This window comes from Candida margitis, assembly GCF_024628925.1.
Source record: "Candida margitis strain CBS 14175 chromosome Unknown scaffold15, whole genome shotgun sequence".
NCBI classification, from domain to species: domain Eukaryota; kingdom Fungi; phylum Ascomycota; class Pichiomycetes; order Serinales; family Debaryomycetaceae; genus Lodderomyces; species Lodderomyces margitis.
In genome coordinates this window covers 117738-145624 of record NW_026261724.1, presented here as the reverse complement: position 1 = coordinate 145624, position 27887 = coordinate 117738, and the positions used below count along the sequence as shown (strand labels likewise).

At 39.2% G+C, this 27887-nt stretch overlaps 15 protein-coding genes across 15 annotated transcripts; 8 read left to right on the top strand and 7 right to left on the bottom strand. All coding sequences in view use genetic code 12, as the record gives it.

Moving 5' to 3' along the window:
- Positions 1-294: 294 nt before the first annotated feature.
- On the top strand, positions 295-1287 carry CANMA_000068 (tRNA 1-methyladenosine methyltransferase subunit; the record flags this gene model as incomplete). Its single annotated transcript, XM_051818057.1, has 1 exon — positions 295-1287. One exon carries the CDS (start codon positions 295-297, stop codon positions 1285-1287), a length of 993 nt encoding a protein of 330 aa, XP_051674334.1.
- Positions 1288-1533: 246 nt separating this feature from the next.
- ARP2 (actin-related protein 2) lies at positions 1534-2619 on the top strand (the record flags this gene model as incomplete). Its single annotated transcript, XM_051818046.1, has 1 exon — positions 1534-2619. One exon carries the CDS (start codon positions 1534-1536, stop codon positions 2617-2619), a length of 1086 nt encoding a protein of 361 aa, XP_051674333.1.
- Positions 2620-2627: 8 nt separating this feature from the next.
- Positions 2628-4301, bottom strand: MPS1 (serine/threonine/tyrosine protein kinase; the record flags this gene model as incomplete). The annotated part of the gene is made up of 1 exon (XM_051818036.1): positions 2628-4301. One exon carries the CDS (start codon positions 4299-4301, stop codon positions 2628-2630), a length of 1674 nt encoding a protein of 557 aa, XP_051674332.1.
- A 3638-nt stretch (positions 4302-7939) lies between these two features.
- Positions 7940-8284, top strand: BLP1 (Blp1p; the record flags this gene model as incomplete). Its single annotated transcript, XM_051818025.1, has 1 exon — positions 7940-8284. One exon carries the CDS (start codon positions 7940-7942, stop codon positions 8282-8284), a length of 345 nt encoding a protein of 114 aa, XP_051674331.1.
- A 727-nt stretch (positions 8285-9011) lies between these two features.
- CANMA_000064 (uncharacterized protein) lies at positions 9012-11975 on the top strand (the record flags this gene model as incomplete). The annotated part of the gene is made up of 1 exon (XM_051818014.1): positions 9012-11975. The coding sequence occupies one exon, from the start codon at positions 9012-9014 to the stop codon at positions 11973-11975; it is 2964 nt and encodes a 987-aa protein (XP_051674330.1).
- A 155-nt stretch (positions 11976-12130) lies between these two features.
- Positions 12131-12833, top strand: CANMA_000063 (DNA-directed RNA polymerase core subunit; the record flags this gene model as incomplete). The annotated part of the gene is made up of 2 exons (XM_051818003.1): positions 12131-12205; positions 12264-12833. The coding sequence occupies 2 exons, from the start codon at positions 12131-12133 to the stop codon at positions 12831-12833; spliced, it is 645 nt and encodes a 214-aa protein (XP_051674329.1).
- A 30-nt stretch (positions 12834-12863) lies between these two features.
- CANMA_000062 (2,5-diamino-6-(ribosylamino)-4(3H)-pyrimidinone 5'-phosphate reductase) lies at positions 12864-13595 on the bottom strand (the record flags this gene model as incomplete). The annotated part of the gene is made up of 1 exon (XM_051817992.1): positions 12864-13595. The coding sequence occupies one exon, from the start codon at positions 13593-13595 to the stop codon at positions 12864-12866; it is 732 nt and encodes a 243-aa protein (XP_051674328.1).
- A 59-nt stretch (positions 13596-13654) lies between these two features.
- On the bottom strand, positions 13655-14014 carry CANMA_000061 (uncharacterized protein; the record flags this gene model as incomplete). Its single annotated transcript, XM_051817981.1, has 1 exon — positions 13655-14014. One exon carries the CDS (start codon positions 14012-14014, stop codon positions 13655-13657), a length of 360 nt encoding a protein of 119 aa, XP_051674327.1.
- A 364-nt stretch (positions 14015-14378) lies between these two features.
- Positions 14379-15380, top strand: FEN1 (fatty acid elongase; the record flags this gene model as incomplete). The annotated part of the gene is made up of 1 exon (XM_051817970.1): positions 14379-15380. The coding sequence occupies one exon, from the start codon at positions 14379-14381 to the stop codon at positions 15378-15380; it is 1002 nt and encodes a 333-aa protein (XP_051674326.1).
- A 28-nt stretch (positions 15381-15408) lies between these two features.
- RPG1A (translation initiation factor eIF3 subunit a) lies at positions 15409-19106 on the bottom strand (the record flags this gene model as incomplete). The annotated part of the gene is made up of 2 exons (XM_051817958.1): positions 15409-16337; positions 16481-19106. The coding sequence occupies 2 exons, from the start codon at positions 19104-19106 to the stop codon at positions 15409-15411; spliced, it is 3555 nt and encodes a 1184-aa protein (XP_051674325.1).
- A 774-nt stretch (positions 19107-19880) lies between these two features.
- CANMA_000058 (uncharacterized protein) lies at positions 19881-20615 on the top strand (the record flags this gene model as incomplete). Its single annotated transcript, XM_051817947.1, has 1 exon — positions 19881-20615. One exon carries the CDS (start codon positions 19881-19883, stop codon positions 20613-20615), a length of 735 nt encoding a protein of 244 aa, XP_051674324.1.
- A 121-nt stretch (positions 20616-20736) lies between these two features.
- Positions 20737-21645, bottom strand: CANMA_000057 (protein-transporting protein; the record flags this gene model as incomplete). Its single annotated transcript, XM_051817936.1, has 1 exon — positions 20737-21645. One exon carries the CDS (start codon positions 21643-21645, stop codon positions 20737-20739), a length of 909 nt encoding a protein of 302 aa, XP_051674323.1.
- Positions 21646-21753: 108 nt separating this feature from the next.
- On the top strand, positions 21754-23118 carry CANMA_000056 (uncharacterized protein; the record flags this gene model as incomplete). Its single annotated transcript, XM_051817925.1, has 1 exon — positions 21754-23118. One exon carries the CDS (start codon positions 21754-21756, stop codon positions 23116-23118), a length of 1365 nt encoding a protein of 454 aa, XP_051674322.1.
- A 65-nt stretch (positions 23119-23183) lies between these two features.
- On the bottom strand, positions 23184-25745 carry CANMA_000055 (uncharacterized protein; the record flags this gene model as incomplete). Its single annotated transcript, XM_051817876.1, has 1 exon — positions 23184-25745. The coding sequence occupies one exon, from the start codon at positions 25743-25745 to the stop codon at positions 23184-23186; it is 2562 nt and encodes an 853-aa protein (XP_051674321.1).
- Positions 25746-26612: 867 nt separating this feature from the next.
- RVS162 (Rvs162p) lies at positions 26613-27470 on the bottom strand (the record flags this gene model as incomplete). The annotated part of the gene is made up of 1 exon (XM_051817765.1): positions 26613-27470. One exon carries the CDS (start codon positions 27468-27470, stop codon positions 26613-26615), a length of 858 nt encoding a protein of 285 aa, XP_051674320.1.
- Positions 27471-27887: the final 417 nt, after the last annotated feature.

Genomic DNA, 27887 nt, shown 5'->3' with positions numbered 1-27887 from the left:
ACTATAAAACGAAAACGCAAGTGTATCTAAGAAGTGTGCTTTTACGCCAGTGTAATTGTAGATGCAATTTTGAAGGACTTCATGAATTCCCACCACCACTGGTGTTGGATAGCACTCGAAAAGTAGGGGGTCACGATGGGGGACTACGATTAATTCCATCTAACGTGTTGTGGCAATCCAGTCAGCCTACTGATAAATAAAGTATTTTCATGCCAAAAGTTTAAATCGGCGATGAGAGTTGAAAAAAAAAAATATAGAAATGGTTCAGAATTATACACCAAGGACACCATTAGCATGTCATTTTTTAACTACAGAGACCACATAGAGGAAGGAGACTTGGTGCTCGCATTTATCAACAGATCCACCATCAAACCTATATATATCAAGAGTGGAGAAATCCTCAATACTCGTTATGGCCATTTTCTCCATTCTGCAATGATTGGTATGAAGTATGGTGCCCAGATGCGTGGAGCAAAAGGGTACGGATTCATACACTTGTTGTACCCAAGCCCGGAGATGTGGACTTTGTCATTACCTCATAGAACTCAGATTGTTTACACACCTGACTCGTCATACATTATACAGCGATTAAATGTTCGACCTGGATCAAGAGTTATTGAAGCCGGAACTGGATCAGCTTCATTTACACATTCTTTTGCAAGAACAGTGGGGGAGAGCGGGAAGGTATTTACATTTGAATTTCATGAACCTAGGTATTTGGAGGCAAAAACGGAGTTGCTGAACCATGGGTTGACAAATACCGTCATTACGCATCGCGACGTTTGTACTGGAGGTTTCAATGTGGATGACACGATTGATGGTGATGTGGTGTTTTTAGATTTGCCATCTCCCTGGGATGCTATACCGCATTTGGATTCAGTCATTGCAAAACAGAAACAAGTAGGGATATGCTGCTTTTCTCCTTGCATTGAACAAGTTGCAAAAACGGTGACCGCGTTGGAGGAAAACGGGTGGACAAACATCGAAATGGTTGAAGTTGCTGCAAAAAGATGGGAAGCGCGCAAAGAGATGAAGAGAGATGTCAACAACGCCATCAACAGGATCAAAGACATACAAGTGAGGAAACAGCATGGGATTGAAAGTTTGAGAGCCGGACAACCACCTCAAAAATTAGCTAAATCTGACGACACATTCAAGTCGGCGAGAAAAAGTGCTAAAGTAAAAGAAGGTGAAGAAGGGTACGAATGGCTTGGAGTGACAAAGACCGAATCTGAAATTAAAAGTCATACTTCGTATTTAACGTTTGCATATAGAATATTGGTATAGGAGTTTGGTAGCGTATGGAAATAAAATCGTTGACAATCATTTTGTTCAGAAAAAAACTGAACGGCCGGAAAATTCAACAAGCGTTCGGGTTCAATATATTAAGCATGAGTTCGCCAATTGGTAAGTATCGCATCAGCTATATAATATAGACAATGACTGACCATTAGTATAGTACTTGACCAAGGAACAGGATTTGTGAAAATTGGTAGAGCAGGCACCAATTTTCCCGACTACACCTTCCCCTCGATGGTCGGAAGACCGATATTGCGGGCAGAAGAACGAAACCTTCTTGTGCCGGACGATATCGAGATCAAAAATGTGATGTGTGGATCAGAAGCAAGCCAAGTGAGGTCCTTGCTTCAGATAAACTATCCCATGGAGAATGGTATTATAAAGAATTGGGAAGATATGGAACACTTGTGGGATTATGCCTTTTACGACAAGATGAAATTGAACCCTCAAGGACAAAAGATATTGTTGACCGAACCTCCAATGAATCCTTTAAAGAATAGGGAAACAATGTGTCAGGTCATGTTTGAGAAATACGGATTCGGCGGAGTTTATGTTGCTATTCAAGCAGTGTTAGCATTGTACGCACAAGGGTTGAGCTCGGGTGTGGTTGTTGACTCTGGTGACGGTGTGACCCATATTGTCCCCGTTTACGAGTCTGTCGTTTTAAACCACCTTACAAAGAGATTGGATGTTGCTGGAAGGGATGTTACAAAACACTTGATAAATTTGCTTTTCCGCCGTGGCTATGCATTCAACAGAACCGCTGATTTTGAAACTGTGCGTCAAATAAAGGAGAAGCTATGTTATGTCAGTTATGACTTGGAATTTGATTCGAAATTGGCCACTGAAACCACAACCTTGGTTGAATCTTACGAATTGCCTGATGGAAGAGTTATCAAAGTCGGTAGTGAAAGATTTGAAGCACCAGAATGTCTATTTCAACCACACTTGGTTGATGTCGAGCAACCAGGAGTTGGCGAGACATTGTTCAATACTATCCAATCGGCTGATGTTGACGTAAGGTCCTCCTTGTTCAAGGCGATTGTCTTGTCGGGTGGATCCTCAATGTATCCCGGATTGCCATCAAGGTTGGAAAAAGAGCTCAAGCAATTGTGGTTGACCAAGGTCCTACATGGCGATGCTACTAGATTAGACAAGTTTAAAGTTAGAATTGAAGATCCGCCAAGAAGAAAGAATATGGTTTTCATTGGGGGTGCAGTCTTGGCAAATATCATGGCCGATAAGGACCACATGTGGATCTCAAAGCAAGAGTGGGAAGAGCAAGGACCAAGAGTTTTACAAAAGTTGGGACCTAGATAAAATAATTATTAGCAATTATAAGTTCTAATCTGTTCTATAATGTCATTTACCATTGAGTCGTAGGCTTCGGTTGTGATTCCCTCCCCCGAGATTCTCTTGTTGTATCCCAAGTTGACACTTTGGTGGACAATCTTTGTAATAAAGTTTTCATCAACCGCCTTTGGGTGGAAGAAGTCACTATTTAGACATTGCTCTACTGTCCACCGTTCATCAGGTTCACGCGCGAGACAATTCTGCATCAAATTGATGGCACTTTGGGGCACTGGTACATCACCAATTCCAAACTGTGGGTACTGTATTTTATACTGAGGGTTCATGATTGCCAATATCCTCTTTGTACCCGCTAGCGAGGCATATGGTGGTCTTCCGTAGATGAATTGATACATGATGCATCCGCACGACCAAATATCCGACGGCCTACCAACTCGCCAAGTCGTATTTTTTGCTTCAATCATACTTGCCTCTTCCAATGCTTCAGGGGCCATGTAGTTTGGAGTTCCTATTTGAGACTCTCGATATATGTTTGCTGTATGGTCGGGCACGGCATTGGCAATCCCAAAGTCGATAATTTTTAGAATCCCACGCACCATGAGGAAGTTGGCTGGTTTCAAGTCACTGTGCACAACGCCAGCATCGTGTACATCTTTTACGCACTTGAACATTTCCGACATGTGGTATCTTACAAACTGTAAGTCCAAGGGTAGGTTCATGTTGAGCCTGTTTTGGAATAGCAATGCCAAATCAATGTCACCTTTTTCCATTATTAGGTATATGGATGATCTTGTCACTTCACTATCGTAAAGCTTGACTACTCGCTTGTAGTTTCTCAATTTTCGAAGTAGCTCAATTTCCCCTTTGAAAGACGAGATGTCTTCTGTTTGATTTAGTGTTACTTTCTTCAATGCAAATTGATGGCCATTTGCTGCCTTTATGCGGTAGACCTTGGATGACCCTCCTCTTCCTAATAGTTCCAATTTTTCGTATTTCTTGTTATTGACGATGAATATTCTTTTTGAGTCGTGTGGTTCTTCTGGATCAGATGTGGTGGGTAGGGGTGGTGCTGCTTTTGATGCTGTAATAGGGGGCATTGCCGCTACTGGAACTACTGGCGCTATTGGTGTTGGAGCTTGTACTGATACTGATACTGGTGCTGGTGCTTCCGCTAGATCCTTCTTTGGAGTCACTGGTTTCCTAAAGACATTCGAGATATCACTCAAGGGCTGGCGCTTGGCAGGAGATTTATTCACTTCCTTTCGTTCCTCGACATTCTTTTTGATCAATTCTTCGTCAATATAGTCATCTTCCAATGTATTGTTTTGACTCGCCCTCTTCGGTGCACCTAGCACCTTGCCATACCTTCTTCTCTTCAAACGATTTTCTGTACCAGTGAGGGTAGACTTTGACGTTGAACCCGATTTATCCTCCATAAGACCATCTGAAAGTGAGTTTTCCGTGGTGGTAGTCGTGTGTCCAAACACAGCAATAAACTTCTTTCTCAACTCAGTGGACCTGTCGGGGAAGTCTTGGTGGTAGATCCCCGTGACTGGTGAATTATTTGTTCTCCTCTTTGCATTGAGCATCTCTATACTGTAAGAACTTAGTGACGGCGGTGGCGCGCACGTATTGTCATCTTCGACCATGCTTCGATTTGATGACTTCAAGTGTAAAGCGTCATATGGCATTGGTCTTGTTTGTGTTGACATTCAGCGCATGTTTTCCTTTTCTTTTTTTTTTTGATTTTATTTTTTCTCTTTGTTTACAAAAGCAAAGAAAAGTTTTGGCTCGCGTTATGCAATATAAATTCGGTTCAGAAGATGACTCAAGAAAAGGTTGAGGGTGCTCGAGGGGTGGTGAGAAAGAGCAGAGTGGTGTAGTAATAATAGCTACAGATTCCAAAAAATAAAATTGCAAAGCCAGTATAGCTCCATTTATTAAAGAGTAAATAAAAAAAAGAAATGCTCCCAGTGAGGTTCGAACTCACGATCTTCTGATGTCACACTACTGCTGTGAGTTATGAGACAAATGTTCTAACCAACTAAACTATGGGAGCTTTGACCACTGCGTCATATCAGTGATTTTTAGCAAGAAAGTTTTCTGTTGTATTGCCACGCAATAGTTTTAAGTCACGTTTTCCCTAAATGAAAGTGACCACATGATGTGAGGTGCTCATGTAATGCTCATTATGTGTAGTTAGAAGTAGGAAACATTCTCTGTAGCAAGTATGGTGTTAACATATGATAGCAGGGAGGTTCTAAAGCAAGTAGATTTTGGATAGATTGCTGTACCTGTTAACCTCTCACAATGAAAGAGAACACTGGCCATGATAAAGAGAAATCAAAGCCCAGTGATTAAAGAAGTACGAGCTTCACTTATTAATTATTGGTGTCTAATTACTTATATAGAAGCCTTTCCATGGTGGACCAGTATTGAAAGGACTCCTCTGATTGGTTTTCTATACTTTAGTAAGCACTAAAATCAACCTAGCACAGTAGTCCAGTACCACAAATACAGCTTGAAATAGTACTCACATTTTTACGTTTGATTGACCGTGTTGTAGTTTGTAGGTGACTACTCAAGGAGTGGCATTAAATTTCCTTAATCAAACGACATTACCGAAGTTGGTTTGTTTCCCAATTTGTATACAGATAACCATTTTGTCTATTCCCACCACCGCCACTGGATAGTGTGTTTGGTTACCCACTATTCGAAATTCTCATTAAAGCAACCTCTTTAATTCGTAGACTTGTTGAGAACATGTCAAAAATTGTTGGAAAACAAATTTGCAACAAAATTGAGCGAAAAAGATAGAAGAATAAAAAAACAATGCACATAATTATGAATGAAGTCATATGAGACGTAAAAACAAACAACAAAAACCTAGTTCAATACTTTGATACTCTCTGCTACACGGAATGGTGGTACAACTTTACCCTTGAACTAAAAAAGAACAATTTTTCAAGGCAAAAAATTAAAAAAAAACGACCAGGGAGAGGATTGAACTCTCGATCTTGTGATTAACAGTCACACGCCTTAACCAGCTTGGCCACCCAGTCTTATGACAACTGCGCTATTGCACTGAATTGTTGGCCTTCCTGGTCGTTTGAAAGATCCAGTCCAGTAATTTTGAAATTTTAATTCGTTCCATTTGTATCAAGTCTGACCCATGAAAGCTTCCAATTTACAATAGTGATTGCTTTGTCAATGTTTTTAGCTACCACTTTGCCATTTTTTTCCTCCGAAACTCTTGTTTTTTTCTTCTATCCTAAGCACATTTGTGGAACGATAATATTAACAATCAAGTGTTGGTTACGGTCTCCAAAAGAAGATAAACTAAACTGGTGCTGATGGATAGTAAATGCTGATGTATAGGAATGTAGTAATTGTGTGAGTTTTCACATTCAGGGGTCAAGCCAAGAAGTAAATATCCGAATGGCAAAATACAGCTTAAAGTATTTTCAGGCTCATCTCATCTCAACATGATGAGATATCCAATCTGGAAAATTATAAATATGACAGATTTTGGACATAAAAATATATAGTTTATATAATTTAGAAATCAATGATAAATACATATATATTTTATCGTACGCACATTTTTACGAAAGACATTACTAATACTATTTCCATTGGTTATAGACAGTTTCTCTCTCCCCACCTCCCATCATTTGCAATGGAAATTGGACACGATGAAACGAAAACAAAAGTTGGGAGCATATGACTTACATTTCGAAAGTGGGGAACTCAATCCACCCCTGCACCAAAAAGGAAGACTTAAAGTCTATGGTGGAGAGTCTACTTGAACCTCGATAATATTTTTCACTTTCAATTCAAAGTGTTTCTTATCATAATGAATTTGTGTAACCAAACTGAAACACAAAAGAAACAAAGAATGATTACAATCTTCATTGATTAACTTTTCTTCAAGCTCAAATAAGTGTTGTTATAATTAGATTGGACAGTAAGCAAAGATGTTAAATCAATGAAGTTTTCACTGTGACTGGAATTGGTAATTTTCTCTTGTTTCTCATTGTACCTTTATCTAAACTTCGAAGTCTTTTTTCCTTACTCTCTACAGAGTCAAAATTAATTAATGAAATAAACTGTACTGGCTGGCCTCAAAAAGTTTTACCATTAGGTGAAATTCAACAACCAAAAGAAAGAAGAAAAGAAGTTAGAAAGGTAAAGAGAAGGGGGAGGGGGAAGGAGGAGAAGGGGTGTAATAAATGTTGTAATCAATTTGAAATGAATTTCAAAAGTAAAGAAAACGTTTCTATTTAAAATGAAAGCAATGAGAAAAGTAGGGAAAGCAAGAAATCCAAAGAGGTTAAAGAGACTTAGAGACTAAACTAAAACTATACAACACAGAGAAGAAAAAGGTTTTTTATATTTCAAGAATTAGACTCCATGCCTAGCCTACAATGCACTGGGCCGTTTTGGCTTCTTATAGTTGTATTTTCAGTCCAGTTGCAACAGAGAACAATAAAAAACTCCTCCGATTGGCTTTGTTGCTAAAAAGACAAACGACAAACAACAAACGACAAAAGAGAAAAGAAAAAAGAAAAGCAACAAATCAAGGAACATTTTGTCGAGTTAGAGTTTTTTTTTGTGATGCCAGGAACTCACACTACACATACACACATAGAATCAATAGGCTTATTGCAACCAACCTCTTCTCCTCAATAATTGAGAATGGCATTATGGGATGATTACTATGATGCTTAATAACACTTTGCAATTTGGAATATGTAGGAATATGTATAAATACGTTTTCGTATAACTTTTGAATTTGCTCTGGTTGTAAAGAATTTGTGTGGGGTGATTTTTTCTGGTTGTCACAAAATTGTAGAAAGGAGAGAAAGAATTTAATTTTACTCCGCAGTTTTGTTGTTGTTGTTGTTGTCTGTCCTCCGATCGCAATTCCCTATATAAAAAATATATATACAATATGCAATATACAATATATATATATATATATATATATTTATTACTACTCATACGACACTTGCTAAAATTAGTATATTGTCGACAACAAATTTCTAAAAAGTATAAATACAATTTCAAATCGTCCATAAATTTATTCTCTTTACCACGTCTTTTCCTTTTCCTTTTCCTTTTCCTTTTCCTTTTTACTTTTTACTTTTTATTTTGCTTTTCATCTCCCAATTTAGCTTATACTGTTTAAAGCATCTTTTTAACTGTAGGAGTAAAGTAAGTACAACAGCTTAATCCAAGGATATAATGCGTTTGGCAGTTACTAACGACAGCTCACAGTTTTTGAAATTAAGCAACAACACCAACAACAACGACGACACAATACACAATGGAACACAAATTCAACAACAAAAGGTCCATGTCTCAAACCATGGACCAAGAAGATATCAAGGAAGCAATCTTGAATGTTGAGCAACAAGAGGACATCGAAGAGATTGCCGAAGAGTTTGACATTGACAACATTGCTGAACACGCTAAAGAGATTGAGCCCGAGACAATGGAAGAGTTGCAAAGAAAGAATAGGGCATTACTTATGATTGAGGAGTTTTTGCAGAATGAGAATGCTGAGTTGAAGAAGAGTTTCAAAGAAATGGAGAAGGAAAACAAAGCATTGAAGAATGTGTTGAAGAATGATTTCCAATCCAACTTCAAATACATTAGAAAGGATTATTAGGTGTCCTTCTTATGATGACTATGATGATGATGATGATTATGCAGGTTATGTTTATGATGATAATGTTGATGAGTTTTCATTGATTTTTACGAAATGTATCGCAGTTTTTATATACTTTCTATAACTGTTGCCACTTTTACACATTTGTAGTTTCTATTGGTAATAAGTTTCACTCCTTTAACCACAACAGAGGAAGTGCTACGAGCAATTTTCTTTTGGTGATACGCATGGAGAACTTGTCTACAATAGCTACCAATTCATGTAAATGTCAGTTTTCTCAGATAAATTACATTGAGATAGCATAACTAAACCTCTTTGTAATACTTAGCTAGAACAGTAAGAATAGTGTTCAACGAGATATTGATGGTATCAAAGTTAAAGTAGAATTAGCTCTGAAAGAGTTTTCTATAGTGCGCACAAAAAGTGATAAAAAATTCAAGGATAATTATAATTATCCTTGAGTACAATGAGGATCCTCCATACCCTCAATAGGAAGAAACATTATATTGTTGAGTAGTTTCCTCTTGGCTAATGTCCCTTGAGTAGCTTCATTTTTTGATGAATTAGATAACTGGCTGCAAAAATAAAAGTCGTGCAGCAAATTCGGAGATTGTTATTCAAGTCTAACACGATAAAATCTTTTTTTTTTCTTCTTTTACTCAACCAAATTTCATTATCTTCATTGGAACTCGCTTTGTTGAATCTTATTCAAACGACTAGGAATACAATGGCATCTGCTGAATGTACAAAGAAAAAAGGTCTATCCTTTTTAATTGGGGCCACCAATTCAAACGATAACCACATACTCCCTATAAATGCAACCCAGTATTCTCTGCTGAGGTTGTACACTGCGGGGAGAGACGGTACGGTCAAAACGTGGCAACATGAAAATGCCTCTATAGTTAATACCACCACTAAAGGTGTCTACGACGAAGATGAAAGCGGGTCCTCAGACATCCACGAGTCACTTCTCAAATTAGAAACTGCAATTTCATCCAACACTCTCCCCCACACCATTCCCGAAGGAGGAGACTTTAAAATCACAAACAGCCACAATCTCCACTTTGATTGGATAAATGATATACAATTGATCAACAACGATCAACACCTAGCCTCATGTTCATCCGATTTGTCAATCAAGATCCTCGACTTGGCGAGCAATGCAGTGCACAAATTGCCCAATGTCCACACCGACTACATCAAGAAGCTTGCCTATTCTTCTGATCTCGTTAGTGGTGGTTTGGATGGCAATGTAGTATACTGGGACTTGGATCAGCTAAGGCCAATACAAATCATTGAAAACCGAGCAACGGGAAATTTGCCCACATCGATTTACTCGTTAGCCAAGAATGACCATGTGATTAGCACGGGTGGTCCTAGCAATACAATCAACTTATATGATTCGCGATCGTCGCAGTTTATACGAAGCCTCATTGGGCACCAGGATAATATCCGATGTTTATTGATGAACGACCAATTCCTCCTTAGTGGATCTTCAGACACGTTGATCAAAATGTGGGATTTGCGGACATTCAAAGTGTACAAGAACTTTGACATTCATGATTTCCCCGTTTGGTCATTGCTGGGGAATATGTGTGAATTTTATTCTGGTGATCGAGGTGGAAATGTAGTCAAGACTGACTTGTCAAACTTGTTTATCAATAAGCAAGACCGATTTTTTGAAAACACCTTCACTAGCAATGAATGCACGTCGATTGATGAAAAATTGGGCATTTCTACAATCATTGCCCGGAACGAATTGCCAATTGTGTCTATATGCCATGGTGACGACAACATATTCATATCTGATTATGATTCGTTAACCAGGTATGTCAACCCCAACACATCGAGTCTTGCCCAATACCAATTTTTGAAAACATGTGTTGACTACTCGCCCGTTGACGACTCGTTGATTGATGATTTGCAATCGCAACCCAATGAAGATTTGAACTCGGCATTTTACGATTTGGTGAGCCACTTGTCGATGGATACAACGCCAAACAATGAGATGCAAAGTACCTATTCAGTGGAAAACACCGAGCCTACTGAATCGTACAATTCAATGTTTTTAAATGTAAATGGCGGAGCTTCGATTGAGTTTATCAATGCATATCAACAGGAACCCAAGTTTGCCAACCCATTCATGGGGGATGGCAATGGGAGAGTTGACGAGTTTGTTGATTCAACACCGATTGAGATACTACTCAACCCGGCTGAGCACATAACGCCTATCCCATTTAATTCAAAGCCTATTTCCAGGTACGAGATTGTCCCGCATAGTGTCATTTCAAAACGAATATTCAACAATAAGCGACAAATCATAGCATTATACCTTAATGGTGATATTCGAATTTGGGATATTCTAATATGTAAAGAGTTGTTAAAGTTCCCCAGTCGCCACAACAAATTACTCACGGGTAAAGAGTTGGAATATCGAATCAAAGAAATGGACGATTTAGTACAGAAATATCAGAGTCTGGATACTCTTAATAACTGGTGCGAGGTTGAAATTAAGGCCGGAAAATTGTTGGTGACAATTAAAGACACATCTGTCATGAATGTGGAGATATACTACGATGACATGGTTAAGGATTACCCATACCTCAGCATAGATCACCCAGAAACGGTTGCACGAATGGGAAACCACAAAATCAGCGTCAGTGATGACGACCGGTTCCATCTCGGTTTAATCTTGTTGAATTCTATTTTCCATGGATACACCATGTATGAATGGGTGTTTGATGAACTAATGCGCGAGGAGATCCGCCAGTTGCAGCAGCAGCAGCAGCAGAAGACAACCGATAGTGATAGTATTACTAGTCGGCTCAAGAATTGGAGGAAACCATCCAAAAGGAGCCTTAATGAAGCATCGCCAATCAACTCAACCAGCGCTAGTGTTGCCGATATGCCTCTCAATCCGCCACTCAGCGAGTTTCTCAACACGCCAGAAGAAAGCTTGGCAAAGTCAATCCCTCTGTACAATGACACTATTATGAGCTTGCTACAAACAAACAAGAAAATATACCACGAAAGGAGCAAGCCAGGCGAGTCTGTCCTTCGAGTCAATTATGTCAACCCTTGTTTAAACCCAGATAACGATGACGAGTTGAAGTATTTCCCCGTAATCAATCCCAAACATTTCCCACCAGATTTTAATGTCATCCTTTTTGAATACTCGCCTGAATTGGGTAATTACCGAGACTTGAGTTATTTCAAGATATGCGACATAAACAACCTACCTGAATTTCCCCAACAGGAGCTAATCAATGAGTTGCGTTGCTCGTTACCACGCTGGATTGGACAACCGATCCTATACAACCGATTCAGCATTAAAGAGTCGCCAAAGATTACGTTCCGCTTGCTTGAGGTTGATTATTTCAGTCTACCACCATCGGTTAAAATTGGTGGCAAATCGCAACGCAAAATCAAGTCGCTCCCAGCATTGGAAAGTAGTATCAAATTAACGTCACACAACATGTTGCGAGTGTCAAAAATACTCTACTTTTTAACCGACAAGTTTGAAGCTAGTACAAAAGAGATGAAGGATAAGAAGTTGAAACCGACAGATTGGTTGGCGTTGGAATGCAAAGGGCAAGAGTTGAGTAACTCTATGACGTTGCAAACTATAAAAACAAAGATTTGGAAAAGTAGTAGTGATATAGAGCTACTGTTTAGAAGGAAGTTTGACTAAAATACACGACTCTTAGTATTGCGTACTTTTTTTTTTAACAATTTTTTTTTTTTCAGCTCTCATCAAATCTCATCAGCACCAGCGATACACACCACTGGCCTTATACAACAACACATACACACGCACACACACACATAAACACACTAAACAACAACATGGACGACAACGATAGATCTATTTCCCGCTTGTTCAGGACGTACAAGACGGTGAAGGAGATGGTCAAGGATAGAGTATGTACTAAAGGGGGCGGAGATTTGAATTTGATTCGATTACTAACAAAAATGCAAGGGATATTACATATCGCAAGAAGAACTCGACATGACTTTGGAAGAATTTCGAACTAAGGTGTGTAATTCTATGGGAGAGCCACAACGTAAACTCATGTGTTTCCAAGCTACACCCACAGCCGAACAATTGGAGAAATTCCCCGATATGGGATCACTTTGGGTTGAATTTTGTGATGAAGCCAGTGTTGGTATCAAAACAATGAGGAATTTCTGTATACACATTAGCGAAAAGAATTTCAGTGTTGGTATATTCATCTACCAGAATGGTATTACACCCAGTGCCAATAAATTGATCCCCACGGTGCAACCAGCCACCATTGAAACTTTTCAAGAAAATGACTTGATTGTAAATATAACTCATCATGAATTGGTGCCAAAACATATTAAATTGAGCAGAGATGAGAAAAAGGAATTGTTGGAGAGGTATAGGTTGAAGGAGTCGCAGTTGCCAAGAATCCAGAGAGAAGACCCTGTGGCTCGATACTTGGGGTTGAAGAGAGGCGAAGTGGTGAAGATTATTAGAAGATCAGAAACCTCTGGACGTTATGCATCTTATAGAATCTGTTTGTAAAAGTAAAAGTAAAAATAAAAATAAAAGTAATTATAATCGAGCGCAAAGTACGCTATCTTGAATCCCTGTCCACCAGGACACATCCGTAAGACTGACGCCAGTTTTGGGTGAGACTTGTACTCCATTCTCACCTAAAAACACAGGGGCTACAGTGACAATGACACTATCAACTGGTCCACATCCACCAAGCAAGTCGTTAATCACACAGGCTCCACCTTCAACCATGACGGACTCGATGTCCATTTCGTACAACTTATCAAAAATCATGTGCCAGTTATTAGCTCGATTTTTGAGCAAGGGCAATTTCACCACCTTGCCACCTTGACTGAGTAGCACTGGCTGCTCAACATCCTTCACCAGTTCATCGACAAGAATATACGGTGCCAATCCTTGACCAGCATCGCAAATTTTTCGCAAATTCGACTCGCTATACTGCCATTTATGCAACGGGTCCAACACAATAGGCCTAATTTTAATTTGACCACCACTCCCACCATCATACCGGCAATTCAATTTCGGATCGTCGGCTAAAACGGTATTAATCCCCACGAGAATAGCATCATGTTTCGACCGTAGGTAGTGTGTCATTGTCTTTGTTTCCAAGTGCGATAATTTGGTTTGCACGCCCGATTGAGCGGCAATCCGCGAGTCTAATGACTGGGCATAGGTCAAAGTGACAAAGGGTCTCTTCTCATTGATTGGCTTGGGCAAATATGGATCAAGGAACGGTACGAGTGATTCTGGAAGTGGTACCAACGACATGTGAAGATCTAATGTGTTCGCTTTGTTTTATGTTCAATATTTTTTTTTTGCGTCTTTCTTTATTCTTGTCTCCTCTGCAATTGCTGTTCCTTTTCCATTTCGGCTTCTCTCATGATTTGTTGATCACGTAAGAACCTCATCTTTTCACGTTGTTTCCAATTTTCGTATTCCAATTGTGGATCTAAATCGTCGGTATCATCAACAGCATTTATATCATCGGTGTCCTCTTCTATTTTTGATTCCTGCTTCAGTTCTAACTGAGAAAGCAAAGCTTGACGATGTTGGTGGTGTGATGATGGCGCCAGTGCTTCTTCTTCTTCTTCTTTAGAGGTATCCCTTTGCTTCTTCAGGACATAAACTGGCTTTGAAATCTGCTGCTCTTCCTCGGAAGATGAGTCACTGGATGAGGATTCGCTCATTGTGGAGAAAGAGCTAATTTTTCAGATGCAAAGATTTTGGCAAAACTTTTGACGCGCAAAAGTTTTGATAAAAGCTTTGATGAGCAATGAGAATGCATAGCTCTGGTGATAGGGACTCCAAGGCTCCACGCCATGGCTCTTGGTTCCAGTTTCTATGATCAGCACTTTATGTTCTACGCTCTATGCAACTTCCCTCCACAATCTACGCTACGCTTCTATATCAATACTTTTGTTTACCGTCTACATTTCCCCACCAGTGAAACAAACGCGTGGAAATTAACAAATTCTGAATTTCCTAAAATTAAAATTTTTTTTCTTTTCCATTTAATCTTCATTTGTTTATCTTTTTCTTCCTTACTTGACCATGTCTTTACCTATTAGTTGGGATACCCCATTTGGCATCAAGTTATGGCCTATTTTCAACAACCTTGTATCAACAGTTACCGGTGGCAACTTTGTTCCTGCTGAGTTTCGCTTTGTGCAAGGAGAGTTGCCACTTTCAACTTTACACCCAGTTTTGTTAACTATTGCTGGATACTATCTTGTTATTTTTGGCGGAAACTATTTATTCAAGAAACTCCAAATTAAGCCATTTGTACTAAATGGATTATTTCAAATCCACAATTTGTTTTTGACCACTTTGTCGTTGACTTTGTTGACGTTGATGGTTGAACAATTGGTGCCTATGATTTACCATCATGGTTTGTTTTATGCCATTTGTTCACCAAATGCATGGACTCAGGAGTTGGTTTGCTTGTACTACTTGAACTACTTGACTAAATTTGTTGAATTTATCGATACCGTGTTTTTGGTAGTTAAGCAGAAGAAATTGACATTTTTACACACTTATCATCATGGTGCTACTGCCTTACTTTGCTACACCCAGTTGATTGGTGATACTTCGATCTCGTGGGTGCCAATTTCATTAAACTTGGGTGTTCATGTTGTCATGTACTGGTACTATTTCCTTGCCGCTAGAGGCATCAGAGTTTGGTGGAAGGAATGGGTTACTCGTTTCCAAATCATCCAATTTGTGTTGGACTTGGGATTTGTTTACTTTGCCACTTATCAAAAGCTTGTGCTCCACTTTTTGCCAAATCACACTAATATCTTGCCAGTTTGTGGTGATTGCGCAGGAAACTTGTATTCTGCTTACTCGGGCTGTGCTATATTGTCATCCTACTTGGTTTTGTTTATTGCTTTCTACATTGACGTTTATAGAAGAAAGTCTTCAAAGAAATCCAAGATTGTCAAATCTGTTCATGGTGGTGTTGCTGCCCAAGTTAATGAATACGTTTATGTTACTGGTAGGGAAGCCACTCCAGTCCCTGGCGAAGAAAAGAAAGTACGTTCTAGAAAAGCTTAGAATTTATTATATTAGACTATCTACATCTTTATATTAGACTATCCACATCTTTATAAAATGGTATACCCTCTGCAGCCCCCTTTTTTTGTATAGCCAAGCTGCTGGCTGCAGTGGCAAAAGTGACTGCTTCCTGTAGGTTATGACCCAATGCAAGGTTGGATACAAGCGCCCCGAAAAATGTGTCGCCCGCACCTGTTGTGTCAACCACTGTTTCCACATTTCTAGCTGGAAGAAAAGTTGGATTTGATTCTCCATTGTAGAATACACTTCCCTTGCTGCCCATGGTAATAACAACGGTTTTGATATTCCCTTGATGTAGTAATTTTTGAATCTCAACTGCCAATGTTTCAAAGTGCGTGAGGTTCAAATTTGGCAAGAGATGTTTCGCAACATCCTGTGCCTCTCCTTCATTAACAATCAACAAATCAATCTTTGATAATATGTCATTATTAACCAACTCAGGCTTATATGGTGATGGATTGTACGCAATGTTTATTTTTGGCTTGTGTGTTTTCAACCAGGTAATGCTCTTTGCTGTATCGGGATACTCATTCTGCAACACGACAAACGAATCGTCCTGTCCCTTGAATATCGATGAGTATTCCTCATCGGACAACTTTAATTGTCCATTGGATCCAGGCGTGATCAAAATTCGATTTTCTCCATTCTCCTCAACGATAATCACAGCGACTCCCGATGACCCATCAACCGTTTTCAAATTGGACACATCAACGCCAGCATCAACAAGACACTGTTTCAAACTTGCTCCAAACTGATCGGTTCCAATCCTGCCAACCATTCTGGTGGTGACTTTATTCTGTGGCGATAGTCTGGCCACAGCAATTGCCTCATTCAACCCCTTGCCACCCATATGAGTTTCAAAAGAATTGGCCTGATAGGTTTCTCCACCTTGGGGAACCTTATTGGTGAATGTGACCAAGTCGTAATTGAGTGATCCTATTACCGTAACTGTCGGTGTCATATGCTTTGTCTATAGAAAGTAATTTGGTTAAAAGAAGAGGAATAAGAAGAAAAAACAAAAAAATAAGCACAGAAAAATGATTCGCTTTTTATTACTCTATTTCTCTACGCTAACTTACCCTCTCTCTTCAATTTCATTCTTTGAGCAAACGTCAATGGAACATCTGGTTTAGCTTCTTCTGCAGCTGCTTTTGCGGCAATTTCGTCCCTCTTTCTTTGCAATTCTTCATCCTTTTCTCTTTGCTTTCTCAATTCTTCCTTCAATTTGGCATGTTCAGCAGCTTGAGCCTTTCTGGCAGCTTCTTCAGCTTGGGCTTTACGTTCCCTCTCCTTTCTAACCTTTAATTCCTCAATACGTTGCCTCTTGACCTTTTCAATTCTTTCCTGCTTAGCCTTTTCAAATTTCTCATGAGCTTCTTGTTTCAACTTTTCCAATTTGGCGGCATTCTTGGCATCAAGATCAGCTTTGAATGAAGTGTAATCAGGCAACATACGCTGGAAACGCTCCTTCAAGGCAATAGAATTATCAAAGTCCTTCCTTGCTTTAGCAATTTTGGCATTCTTGGCAATCTCGTAATTCTCACTTTCCAATAATCTTTGCTTTTCAGCTTCAGAATCCAACAACTTCAATTCGTATTGTCTATAAGCTCTTTCCAAGTAATCTGACTTTTTAAAGGTACCTTTCAATTTCTCTTCCAACTCTTTTCTGTCCTTATTTAATTGTTCAACTTGCATCATCTTTAATTTAGATGCATCTAAATCTTTCAAGTTGTTCAAATCAACCTTGATGATACCCTTGGCATTAATCTCCTCAGCGAGTTTTCTCTTTTCATTTTCTTGAATCATTTCACGTTCTTTTTGCAATTTATCCAACTTCTTACGTTCTTGTTCTTGTACCAATCTTTCTTGTTCAGCTTTTTGCTCAGCAGCAATTCTTTCTTGTTTCAATCTAGCTTGCAATTCCTCTTCCTCACGTCTACGTTTCTCAGCAGCTATCTTACGTTCCTCGATAATCTTGGTCCTATCGGCAAGAGCTTGCTGTTCGCGAACCAAGCCTGCCATAGCACGATGTAACGCGGCTTCTTGAGCTTGCTTACGACGAGTCTCAAATTCAGGGTCAATGATTTGGACTGACTCAGCAACAGTGGCAGCCAACTTGCTGATTTGAGAACGGACAATTTCGGCTGGCGAGATTTGCAACTTACGAGTAGACGAATTTGTAACATCTTCGAATGGGCTCGATCTGAAGGAAACAACACCAGCTTCGTCATCAATGGTTAATGAAAGCAAGTCATCTTTGACGGCATTGACAATCAATTCCTCAACTTCTACTTCAGATAAAGAATATTGCACTCCTGTAAACACACCCAATGAAACCAAGAAGTTTAATTTAACAGTGTCATAAACTTGTGAAACCTGTTGGAAGATCTTGATTAAAATAACCTCAGTCAAGGTTGGAATATACTTTTTAAATTCATCATCAGATTCAATGGATTTAAAAATCTCAACAACATTTTTCTTGACAGACAAGGGTTGAAAGTCATCCTTTTCCAACAAATCAAACAATTGCCTAACTGGACCATCGACATACTTGATAATGCCTCTTTGGACAATGGATCTAATCAAACCATCTCTTGTTGGGACTTGTGTCAAATTCAACAATGAAGACAATTTTGAATTCTTTGCTTTATGATCGTCGGCATCTTGTATGGCAGTTTGGGAAATGGCCAATGTAGACAAGACCAAAATAGATGCATACCTTTTCAATTCCTCATCAGTGGCTTTTGGTGATTGAGCGTACAAATTGAAAAACTTGTTCCATGCAGCAGCGTGAAACAAGGTATTATCTGAAACGGCAAAGATTCTGGCAAGATTTTCGTAATAGTTTGTCATCATAGTTGGTTTGGGTGCCTTTTTCGAAGCAGTAATCAAACTGTGGACATCATCAACTGATCTGAATGACTCTTGCCACAACTCCAACTTAACAGCAATATTTAACTGAGAAAATCTTTGCTCCAAATAACGTTGCACAGTCTCAGAGTCTGACAAATCAATAGCATTATTAGATGAAGTCTTGACTTGGGTAGTGACTGTTTGCATATGAACTCTCAATAACTCACACAATCTTCTAAACTCGGCCTTTCTTTTAAAGTTTAAGCAGAACTTGAATGCTTGGTTGACAATAGCAGAATAAGTAACTTCCAATTTGGAGTTGTTTCTCAAGATATCCAAAACTGCTCTGAATGCTTCCCACAAGAACCTCAACCATGGAGTAACCAATTCTCTTTCAGTACGATCAGCGGTGTCGGTGTTTGAAACGGCACTCAACAAAATAGATTCCGGTGTTTGTGCCGTTTCCAAATCATCCTCTGCAGTTTCATCCTGGTCGATTTTGACATCAGCCTTGGCCTGTGCTTCGTCCAACTTATTCTCAGCTAATGAAATAAATTTACGAACAATAGTTTGGACCGATTCCAATCCATGCTCAGACATCTGGATGTTTTTCTTATACTGATGCAATGCATCCTTGGCTAACTTTCCCTTCCTTAACTCGACAGCCAATTCAATAAGTAAGCTGGCAATAGGCTCCAAGTCTTCGACTTGCAAGTAACGGATTCTTCTTGAAGTGATGAGCTCATACAAAGTGTCCAATGCGGCTTCCTTTTGTCCAACGGCGATTAAATCTTCAGCACGTTTCAAGACATTTTCCGGACGGAAATTGTGACTCTTATGAGCTGGTGGCATATTCTGGTATAGTTTGTCGTTGTTTGATATAGGACCGATTTGGAAAAATTTTTCAAAAAGATCAAAAAAAAAAATAAAAAGTGAAGAAATAAAAAAAAAAGAGGTCGTGTGGATTTTACCAATCGATCGCGATTTACAACATGGGCGAGTTTGCTTCAACGGTTAGATGAAGAAGATGGAGATATTGTGATGGTTGTGGGAGTGGGTGATGGTATCACTTCTGTTCTGTTTTACAACTGAAAGCATAGTTAATGTCTGATTCGAGTTTATTTCACAAACAGGTTGCTAAAATGGTTCATATTGGAACAACAATCCGACATGAGGTTTTGCTTCACGTTCCAACATTATTGGTTTCACACCGCCTTTCTTTTAAAGCAAACCCAGCTGTTCCACTATACTCAGCACTTTTCTCACAACGCGTTATGTGGAAACCTAACGCACTTTCCAAATCACAGTCATAGAGCTTCCGTTTTCATTAGGGGCATTGCACTTTATAAGAGCTCTATTAGCTCTATCATAGTTGCCACATTTGCTTGTCAACTCTATACAATTACAACAACTAAATGTGGCTTCTCGGCTTTCTTTTTTCCAAACGCAAGACACAGATCTGAATAGTAATCATGCGCCACGAGGGATTTTGCATTGCTACCGCGTGCACAGCAACCCAATTTTGTGTAATCACGGAGTATATATAAAAGGGGACTATTGGCAACCCAAAATCATCCCTTCTCTCTCTCTCCTACTCTTCTTTACTTTACAGGGATTAATTCTAAAATGTTTCGTCAAACTGTTATTAGATCAATTAGACCAGCAATTGCTTACAGACCACAGGTTTCCATCTCGAGAAACTATGGGATAGTCGATGCCGCTACCCAAGCTGTCTTTGGCAAGAAGGGATTGGAGGAAAAGAAGCGCAAGGAAGGTGAGCTAGAAAACCAAGCTCAAGAAGCCAACTTAGATGGTGGTAGAAAGATTGCCACCAAATTGGACGAGGCACAAGACGCAGCTCAAAATGCTAAATCAAATATTGAAGATGCCAAAGATGGTGCTCAATCTACGATTCAAAATGCTACTGAAAAGGTCAAGGGGGCTGCTGAAACTGTCAACAAGAAAACGGGAAAGGTTTTAGCTGATGGAATTGAAACTGCTCAGCAGTCAGTTAACCCTAGTGATCTCGCTGAAAAAGCTAAATCTGCCGCTGATACTTTAAACAAAAAAACAGGTCAAGTCTTGGCGGATGGAGTTGAAGCTGGTGAAAAAATTGTGGGTGGAACAAAGGAAGCTGCTGATACAGCCAACAAAAAGACTGGTCAAGTACTTGCTGATGGTGTTGAAAAGGGCGAAGAATTGGCCAACAAAACCAAGGAAACCGTTGATAATGTAACTGAAAATGCCGACAAAAACCACGCTAAGAGAGAGGTTAAGGAAAAGACCAAAGGTTACGAAAACTTACAGGATAAGGGAAGCAATGTTGAACGCGAACAACAACGTCCAGATGATGGTGTCTGATTTATATGCAGTTCACTTAGTTTGTACTAGCTTTGATAGTGCTTGCAATTAGAGAAAAGACATAACGTTTGACACACTTTACTCTTATTTTTTTTTCGAAAATACCATCTCTTTTATTGATCTATGGCGCTGGAAATTGTTGTTCCATCTCCTTCACCGATTTAGCCAAATTATCTTTGTCTATCAAAATTATGCTTAATTTTGGATCAATTCCATAGTCGGTAAATACTCTTCTTGAGTCAGTTTCTTGTTGACTTTTGTTCTTATAGTCAAATACCCCCTTATAAGTAGCATTGGCCTCCAAAATTTGATCTTCCAAGTGAAAGTAATCAAACTCCACTGGTCTTTGTTCACCCGTCTTTCTCTTTTTACCTTTTCCTTCATCATCGTCATCTTTTTCCACTGCATCAACCAATTGATAAACCTTTGATATTATCAAGAAATAATCAAAATTGAAACGCTCACTAGCGTTCTCAGCCTTTTGCATTTCATCCAGTAGCATTTTGTACATTGGAGGTACCACTTCAATGGGCATATTTATCAATCTTTCACTTACAATCAAACCGACTTTAGGGGCCGTCGTGTCATTGGGCGGCTGCAACAATTTCTTCAATGTGACATTAAACTCAAGCTTATTTTTAGTTTGACTCAAGACGTAGTCAACCAACTGCTTGACACCGGGCAAAGACAAGTTATTGGATATACTAATGACACTCAAAAGTGCGTATGGATCGCTTTCTTGACCTTCGGTTTTGATCGTTGTCCCCACTGAATTTTTAGTTAATACTAAATTTGAAATTTCACTGGTATCAAATTCATTATGGTCATCTCCCAATAACTGACGCAAGAAGTTCTTTATAGCATGGAAATCAACATCAGGATTTAGATCGAAAAAATCAAAGTCAACATTGACAGTTTCTTCCATATCTACATCACCATCATTTTGCTGTTGTTGGTCTAATTCATTATCTGATTCGTCAGTGGAACTGACATCTATATCTGAATCTGATTCAATTTGTCTCTTGCTCATTTGGTACGTGTGGGTGGGTAATGATACATGAAAAGTTGAATTTTCTTTTCCAAGTTTTTTTTTTTTGGTTATCGTCCGCGATGATCATTGCTTATACGCCACTAAGTGATGTCCCTTGTACAAGGATACTCGTCAAGCTCAGAGGAAGAATCAGAGACGAATGAGTCGAGGATATACGAGGTTGATCAATTACCCAAGAGAAAGAAAACTCTGGCAACTACATTTCAAAAGATAAGCTATGACCCCACGAGTTTCGAGGCCAACTTTCAAAATGAACAGTCTAAGCTCAAAGAAGCCAAAGCTAAAGCGAAAGAATTGAAGCTACGACGGAAAATGAATGGAGGTGACCCTTGGGCATCAATAAATTCAAACAAAGAGCAAGTTTATCAGCCAAATGAACCAGTGCATCCACAAGAGAAGGAGGAGGAGGAGGAGGAGGAACTAGACAGGTTCAAACCGACAACGGAATTTGTGGGATCAAATGAACACGATTACCAAGGCAGAACATACATGCATATACCAAAAGAGCTTTCAAAGCAAGTGTCGGGTGAGCAAGAATGTTTTGTTCCAAAACTGGTAATCCACACATTCACTAAAGCCCATACAAAGGGGGTCAATAAACTACAATTCTTTCCACACTCAGGACATCTCCTTCTATCTTGTGGGAATGACGGACTAATAAAATTATGGTCCGTGTACGACTCTTTCGAATTATTGCGTGTTTACAAGGGCCACAAATTGGCCGTTAAGGACGTGTCATTCAACTCCACTGGTGGGAAATTTCTTAGCTGTGGGTTTGACAAAGTCATCAGGATATGGGACACTGAAACTGGTGAAGTTATCAAAACAATATACACATCATCTATACCAAACGTGGTTAGATTCAACCCCAACAACGATTCTGAATTCATTGTTGGTCTACTGAATCATAAAATAGAGCATTACAATTTAACAGCCATCCACAACCCAGTGCAAACATACGATCACCATATTGGTGCAATTAATGATCTATTGGTGAATGAAGATGTATTTATTTCCACATCTGACGACAAGTCAGTTCGCGTTTGGCGTTGGCAAATAAATATCCCCATAAAAGTCATATCAGATCCATCTCAATTTTCAACACCATCAATCAAAAAACATCCAAAGGCAAACTACATTGCGTTACAAAGCATGGACAATTCTGTAAAAGTGATACATTCCACCGGAAAATACAAGTGGAACAAGAACAAAGTATTCAATGGCCATCAGAGTGCAGGATACGGAATCGAAATCAATTTCTCACCCGATGGTAAGATTCTAATGAGTGGTGATTCTAGAGGATATGCCGTTTTCTGGGATTGGCAAAGTAAAAAGGTGGTCAACAAGTTGAAGTTGAGCACTTTGCCTATTAAATGCATTGCCATGCACCCATTAGAGACAAGTAAGGTTGCGACAGCTGGCACTAGTGGTGATATATACTACTGCGATTAAATTGAATGCAAAAGAAACAAAAAAAAGAAAAAACAAATGACATGAATTACTTCTATCAAAAAAATCTATGTAATGGTACATTTCTCCTTCTTATATGCATCTCTCCGACGCTTTGATCGGTGCAACAATCCATGGCTATGATTCTGATTAGAATTAACGTTTGTACCATGTTTTGTTTGTTCATCTTTATTTCGCAATGTCTGAGGAAATGTCTGCTTTGGTGGGTCGTCTAACTGTAACTGTGGCAACCCCTCAACTGGCTCAACATATTCTGCCTTCATTTTAGGACTCTTTTTCCTTCTCCAAATGGATCCAGTACTGCCTTTTTCCAACTTCGTTGTTTGTTTATTATCGTTTTGTATGTCCAACGTATCATGCTTGGTTTCCAGCGTGGTGGAGGCAGATAATGCGTCACTATGACTCTTTTCAGGTAGTTGGCCCAGAGAAGATTTAGCCAACTGGATGTTGCTAATATTGGATGTTAGACTCCATTGGCTATTGCGTCTAAATTGAGGACTGAAATTTACCGATGAAGTTCCATCCAAAACCATTACCTCTTCTTTGTAATAATTTTTGTTCTCATCAGGGATGAACCAAAAGTATCTGTTACGAATGTCGATGTACCCGGGATCATTGGGGGAGACTGGCGATACCATGGAGTCCACAGTGATCCTAACTTTAGGAACATTCAAAGGTGCCTGTTGTTTCTCAACTTGATCACTCGCCTCGCTGCCATTTGTAGAAAGGATAGGTGATAAGGATAATGACCTGCCTCCCGAGACTTGTTGACTGTTTAATGTTTTACCTGACTGGTCCCAATATTTTGGTTTGATTCCGTTTTGGGGAATGATGTCACTCTTCACAGAGGAAACAGCACTGGTCTCATTAGTCGAAACCAATCGGTAAAATAACATATATGGCCACTCAGTGGCAAAAATTTCCCTAAAAGTCTTTTCCACTACTCTCAGACTCTTTTTCATGTCGTCGTATAAAAGCCATTTCGAGTCATACGCCTCATCCTCAGATTGGCTAGTTTCTTCAATATTCTTCCTTACAACGGCAACAAAGTGACCCAGCTCAATTGTTTTCCCCCTATGACATATGGCGCTTTCAAGTATCAACTTGAAAGAGGAAACTGGACCATCAACATCATCGGCAACAAAATCAGGGAGATCAATAAAAGGTGGAATGATTATACGCTTGTGTGATTTCGTACCGGACAAATCACCGCTATGCATATGGTATCTTTTTAAACAAATGGGTAGTACAGGCCTTCTATTGGCAAAATCTTTTGATGATTTAGCGGTGCTTTCAAAGCTATCTGTCAAAACATTATCATCAGTGTAAAATGGTAATAAACGTAGAAACATCCATGCTGGAAGGTTAACTTCATTGGGTTTTTTGGGATCCTTCCTGTCATTATCGTTTATAGACCAGATGGATAATGTAGACGATCTTGTTCTGGCGCGAACTCTGATCCCATCGCTTTTCCTACTATCGGACCGATCTCTTAATTTAATTTCGTCTTCAATATTTTCAACTTCTTCGACGTAGTGCTTGTTGGGATCGTGTCGCGTGGTTTCTGCCGTTGGTGCATTTTCGGGTATATCGTTGAACGTATTGCCAGTAGGAACATTGGATAAAGATGCACGCCTCTCCAATTCACGCTTGACACTAATTGAGTTGTTGAAATAATGTTCCAAACACTCCTCCAACAATATAGATTCATCCATTTCTGACCCACTCAGATTCAAGCTTGAGTTGGATCGAGTGAGTTTGTCTGAGTCAGACGTATCATCTGTTATCTCCTTCTTTGCTACCCCATCATCCTCATCGGGTATGCTAACGAATAGTATTCTTTCCTTTGAAATTTTTTGATCATCATTTTTATTAAACTTGCCACCGTGTTTTATATCAACTTTGAAGGTCAACAACGGCATGTTCAATACTTCTGTTAAAAATTCAAACAAGGTAGCCGCGTCCTGCTGCTTGTGGCTTAGTGCTTCGCTATAGCCTAGTTTCATCAACCCTTCACATACACGCGCAGTGAGATCAGTTGTAATTAAATATCCCAGACGTAAGAGTGAAACATAAACTCGCAACAAAGCTGATAGTTGTGCCACGAGTGGGTCATCCTGGTTGGGTATAAATAGTATCGGCTCAAAGCTATCCAAATTAGCAAACATGGCGAATAACAAAGCATCCATGTAGCACAACACATTATCCCAATTCTCGGAGCCGACATAAGACAATTTGTTTCCTAATTTGTCTATTCTTGAGTTTGTAAGAAACCATCCTTCTGTACTTAGCTGGAACATGCGAAGTATATAAAATGTCTTGTTCAAATCCCCACCTGTCAAAGGTGATTTAAGGATGGCTATGATTTCCAAGCTACAGGGCTGTGGCAACTGCAAGTGGTCGAAAAAGCCCTGTATTGTCACAACTTCTGGTGACTTCTGAGTAAAATTTGTGAGCACATACGGAGTGTGCTTAATAGTGGTTTCTCTATCATTTCTTAGGTAGCTTTCTATGTACCACTGCCAGTAAGATTCTTTAAAAACGGGATGAATTGCACTTGGGCCATGGTTATGATGTGAGTTTCGAGAAAACTGTTTCAAATTGAACATGATATATCAAATCAACTTTGTTCAGTTTAATGCTGTGTGGTTAATGCAATGTATGCAAGGAAATGCAAAAATGTGAATGGTAAAATGTGTAGTCGTTATTGAAGTTTGGACTTTGTCTATTAAATAAAAGTTGATGTTGTTATCAAATCTTGCATATCAGTACAGATTACAACTCAAGCCATAAAATTTTATGTTTTATTCACACTAACGCTCACTTTCTTTTCTTTTTTTCTTTCTTTCTGTGGTGTGTGTGTGTGTGTGTGCGTGTGCGTGTGTGGTGTAATTTTGTACGCGACAAATGTCGTAAAAGATACGAATGATTAAAATGTCTCAGATTGTGTTACCACATGCATGGCCAAATAATAAATACGCATGACCAGTTGGAAGGATGTTACATTTGCTACCTATTTGTTTTGCTATTAAAAGAGTGCTGGTTGACTTAGCGCTAAGTCATTCTGCAACTAAGAAAGCGCGGTGTAAAGTCTTCCCCACTTCGGCCCAAATAAAACCATGTCACAAAGTCTGTTAGAAAAATTGTGTTTTTTCAAATCGCGTGTACCTGAGATCTAATCTTCGGTTAATGTCGTTTGAAACAAATGGCAGTGACTGAAAGCCAAAAATTGACAGCGGAAAATCCAAGGCAGTCACGAGTCCACGCATCTGCACTATTTTTTAATGTTGTATTTTTTCGATACCGTGGCATGGTCTAATAGTCAATTGTAAAGTCTCACGAGGAGAGGTTAAACATGGACTTGAGCAGATTCCAATGGAAGCTTCAGTGTAACGAATGAGTACACAGCACAGAAGAGCTAGTATAGAGAAACAGTTTAAAAGCCCATATATACCTATTAAACAATTTTAATACAACTAAGCTATATGATTGTCCTTCCCAGTTATGTCCAATGCTTTCATCCTAGACAACACATCATCAATCTTGTCGTCCAATTTACCCTCAGCATAATCCTGCTTGGTCTTTGCATCCAATTTGGTTTGCAATTGTTGCAAATTTTGATAATTTTCATTGAAAAACCGCAATTGAATCTTGACAAAGCTTTCAAAACTTGGGTCGAAAAATGCCACTCTCATATTGACCAATTTGGGTAATTCATCCTTCAATTTTTGATTAATGTCAAAATATTTCTGCTCCGTTTCAACCAATTCATCACTAAGTTCACGAAACTTGACGTCATAATTGCTGTATTCCGTTTGAGGTGTATCAATCAATTTCTTCAACTTGTTTCTCATTGCATCGTAGTCTAGCAACTTGTGGTGTCTCTTCTTTATTGCCTCATTAATTTCAACATAATAGGAATTGAATCGAGCTATTGGGTTGAGCACAGTTTGATTGTATGGATGTTCCAAGTCACCAATGACTTGGGTATTCAATTTTTGCAAAATGTGAAAGTATTCACCTGATAAATTTTTAAACAACTCCATTTCTTCTCCATTCATGGGATTTTCAAAAGTATGGGGTGCCTGTGATTCCTGCCCATAGAATGAATCTAACAATTGTGCAATATTGAGTTGTGACTTGGTCAACATTTTCAAACTGTCCAAATATGATCGTAGTTTCTTTTGTAATGCAATCAGGTTGGATTCCATCACCCTAAATCGTTTCTCTTCAAACTCAAACTCTTTGTCTACTGTTTGTTCAATTTGGCCAGCTTTAAGCATAACCTGGGTGCCAGCACGGTTGATGGCCTTCTTTAAGCCTAGCCACGACATGCTGATGAGGATATATTAATAGCTGTAGTAGGTGATAAGTTCTGGTAATAGTTGTGGATTAGTTGAGAAACTGTCAAAATACAATAACTGGTTGGAAAAAAAAGCTGCAGTATCTCCCAACTTCTGGAGAGATTTAACAAAGTGTAATGGTTTGCAACAGGATGGTTTTGGGTTGTTTCAACTGTGTAATAAGGTTGTGTCACATAGCATACGAAAATAAAATATCGGTTTCAGAAGTTCTGGTCTCGTTTTTTTTTCTCTCTCTTCTTCCGAATTGCTCCAACCGTTTTCCTCGGAGATAAAAAACGGTAGCGTAGACTTTAACAGGGATGACACCACCTCTTTTGGCTGAGCAAGGACAGGCTCTTCTTGTTTGTCTTGTTGAGTAGACTAGTAGTGCCGATTTTGTTAGTGGGA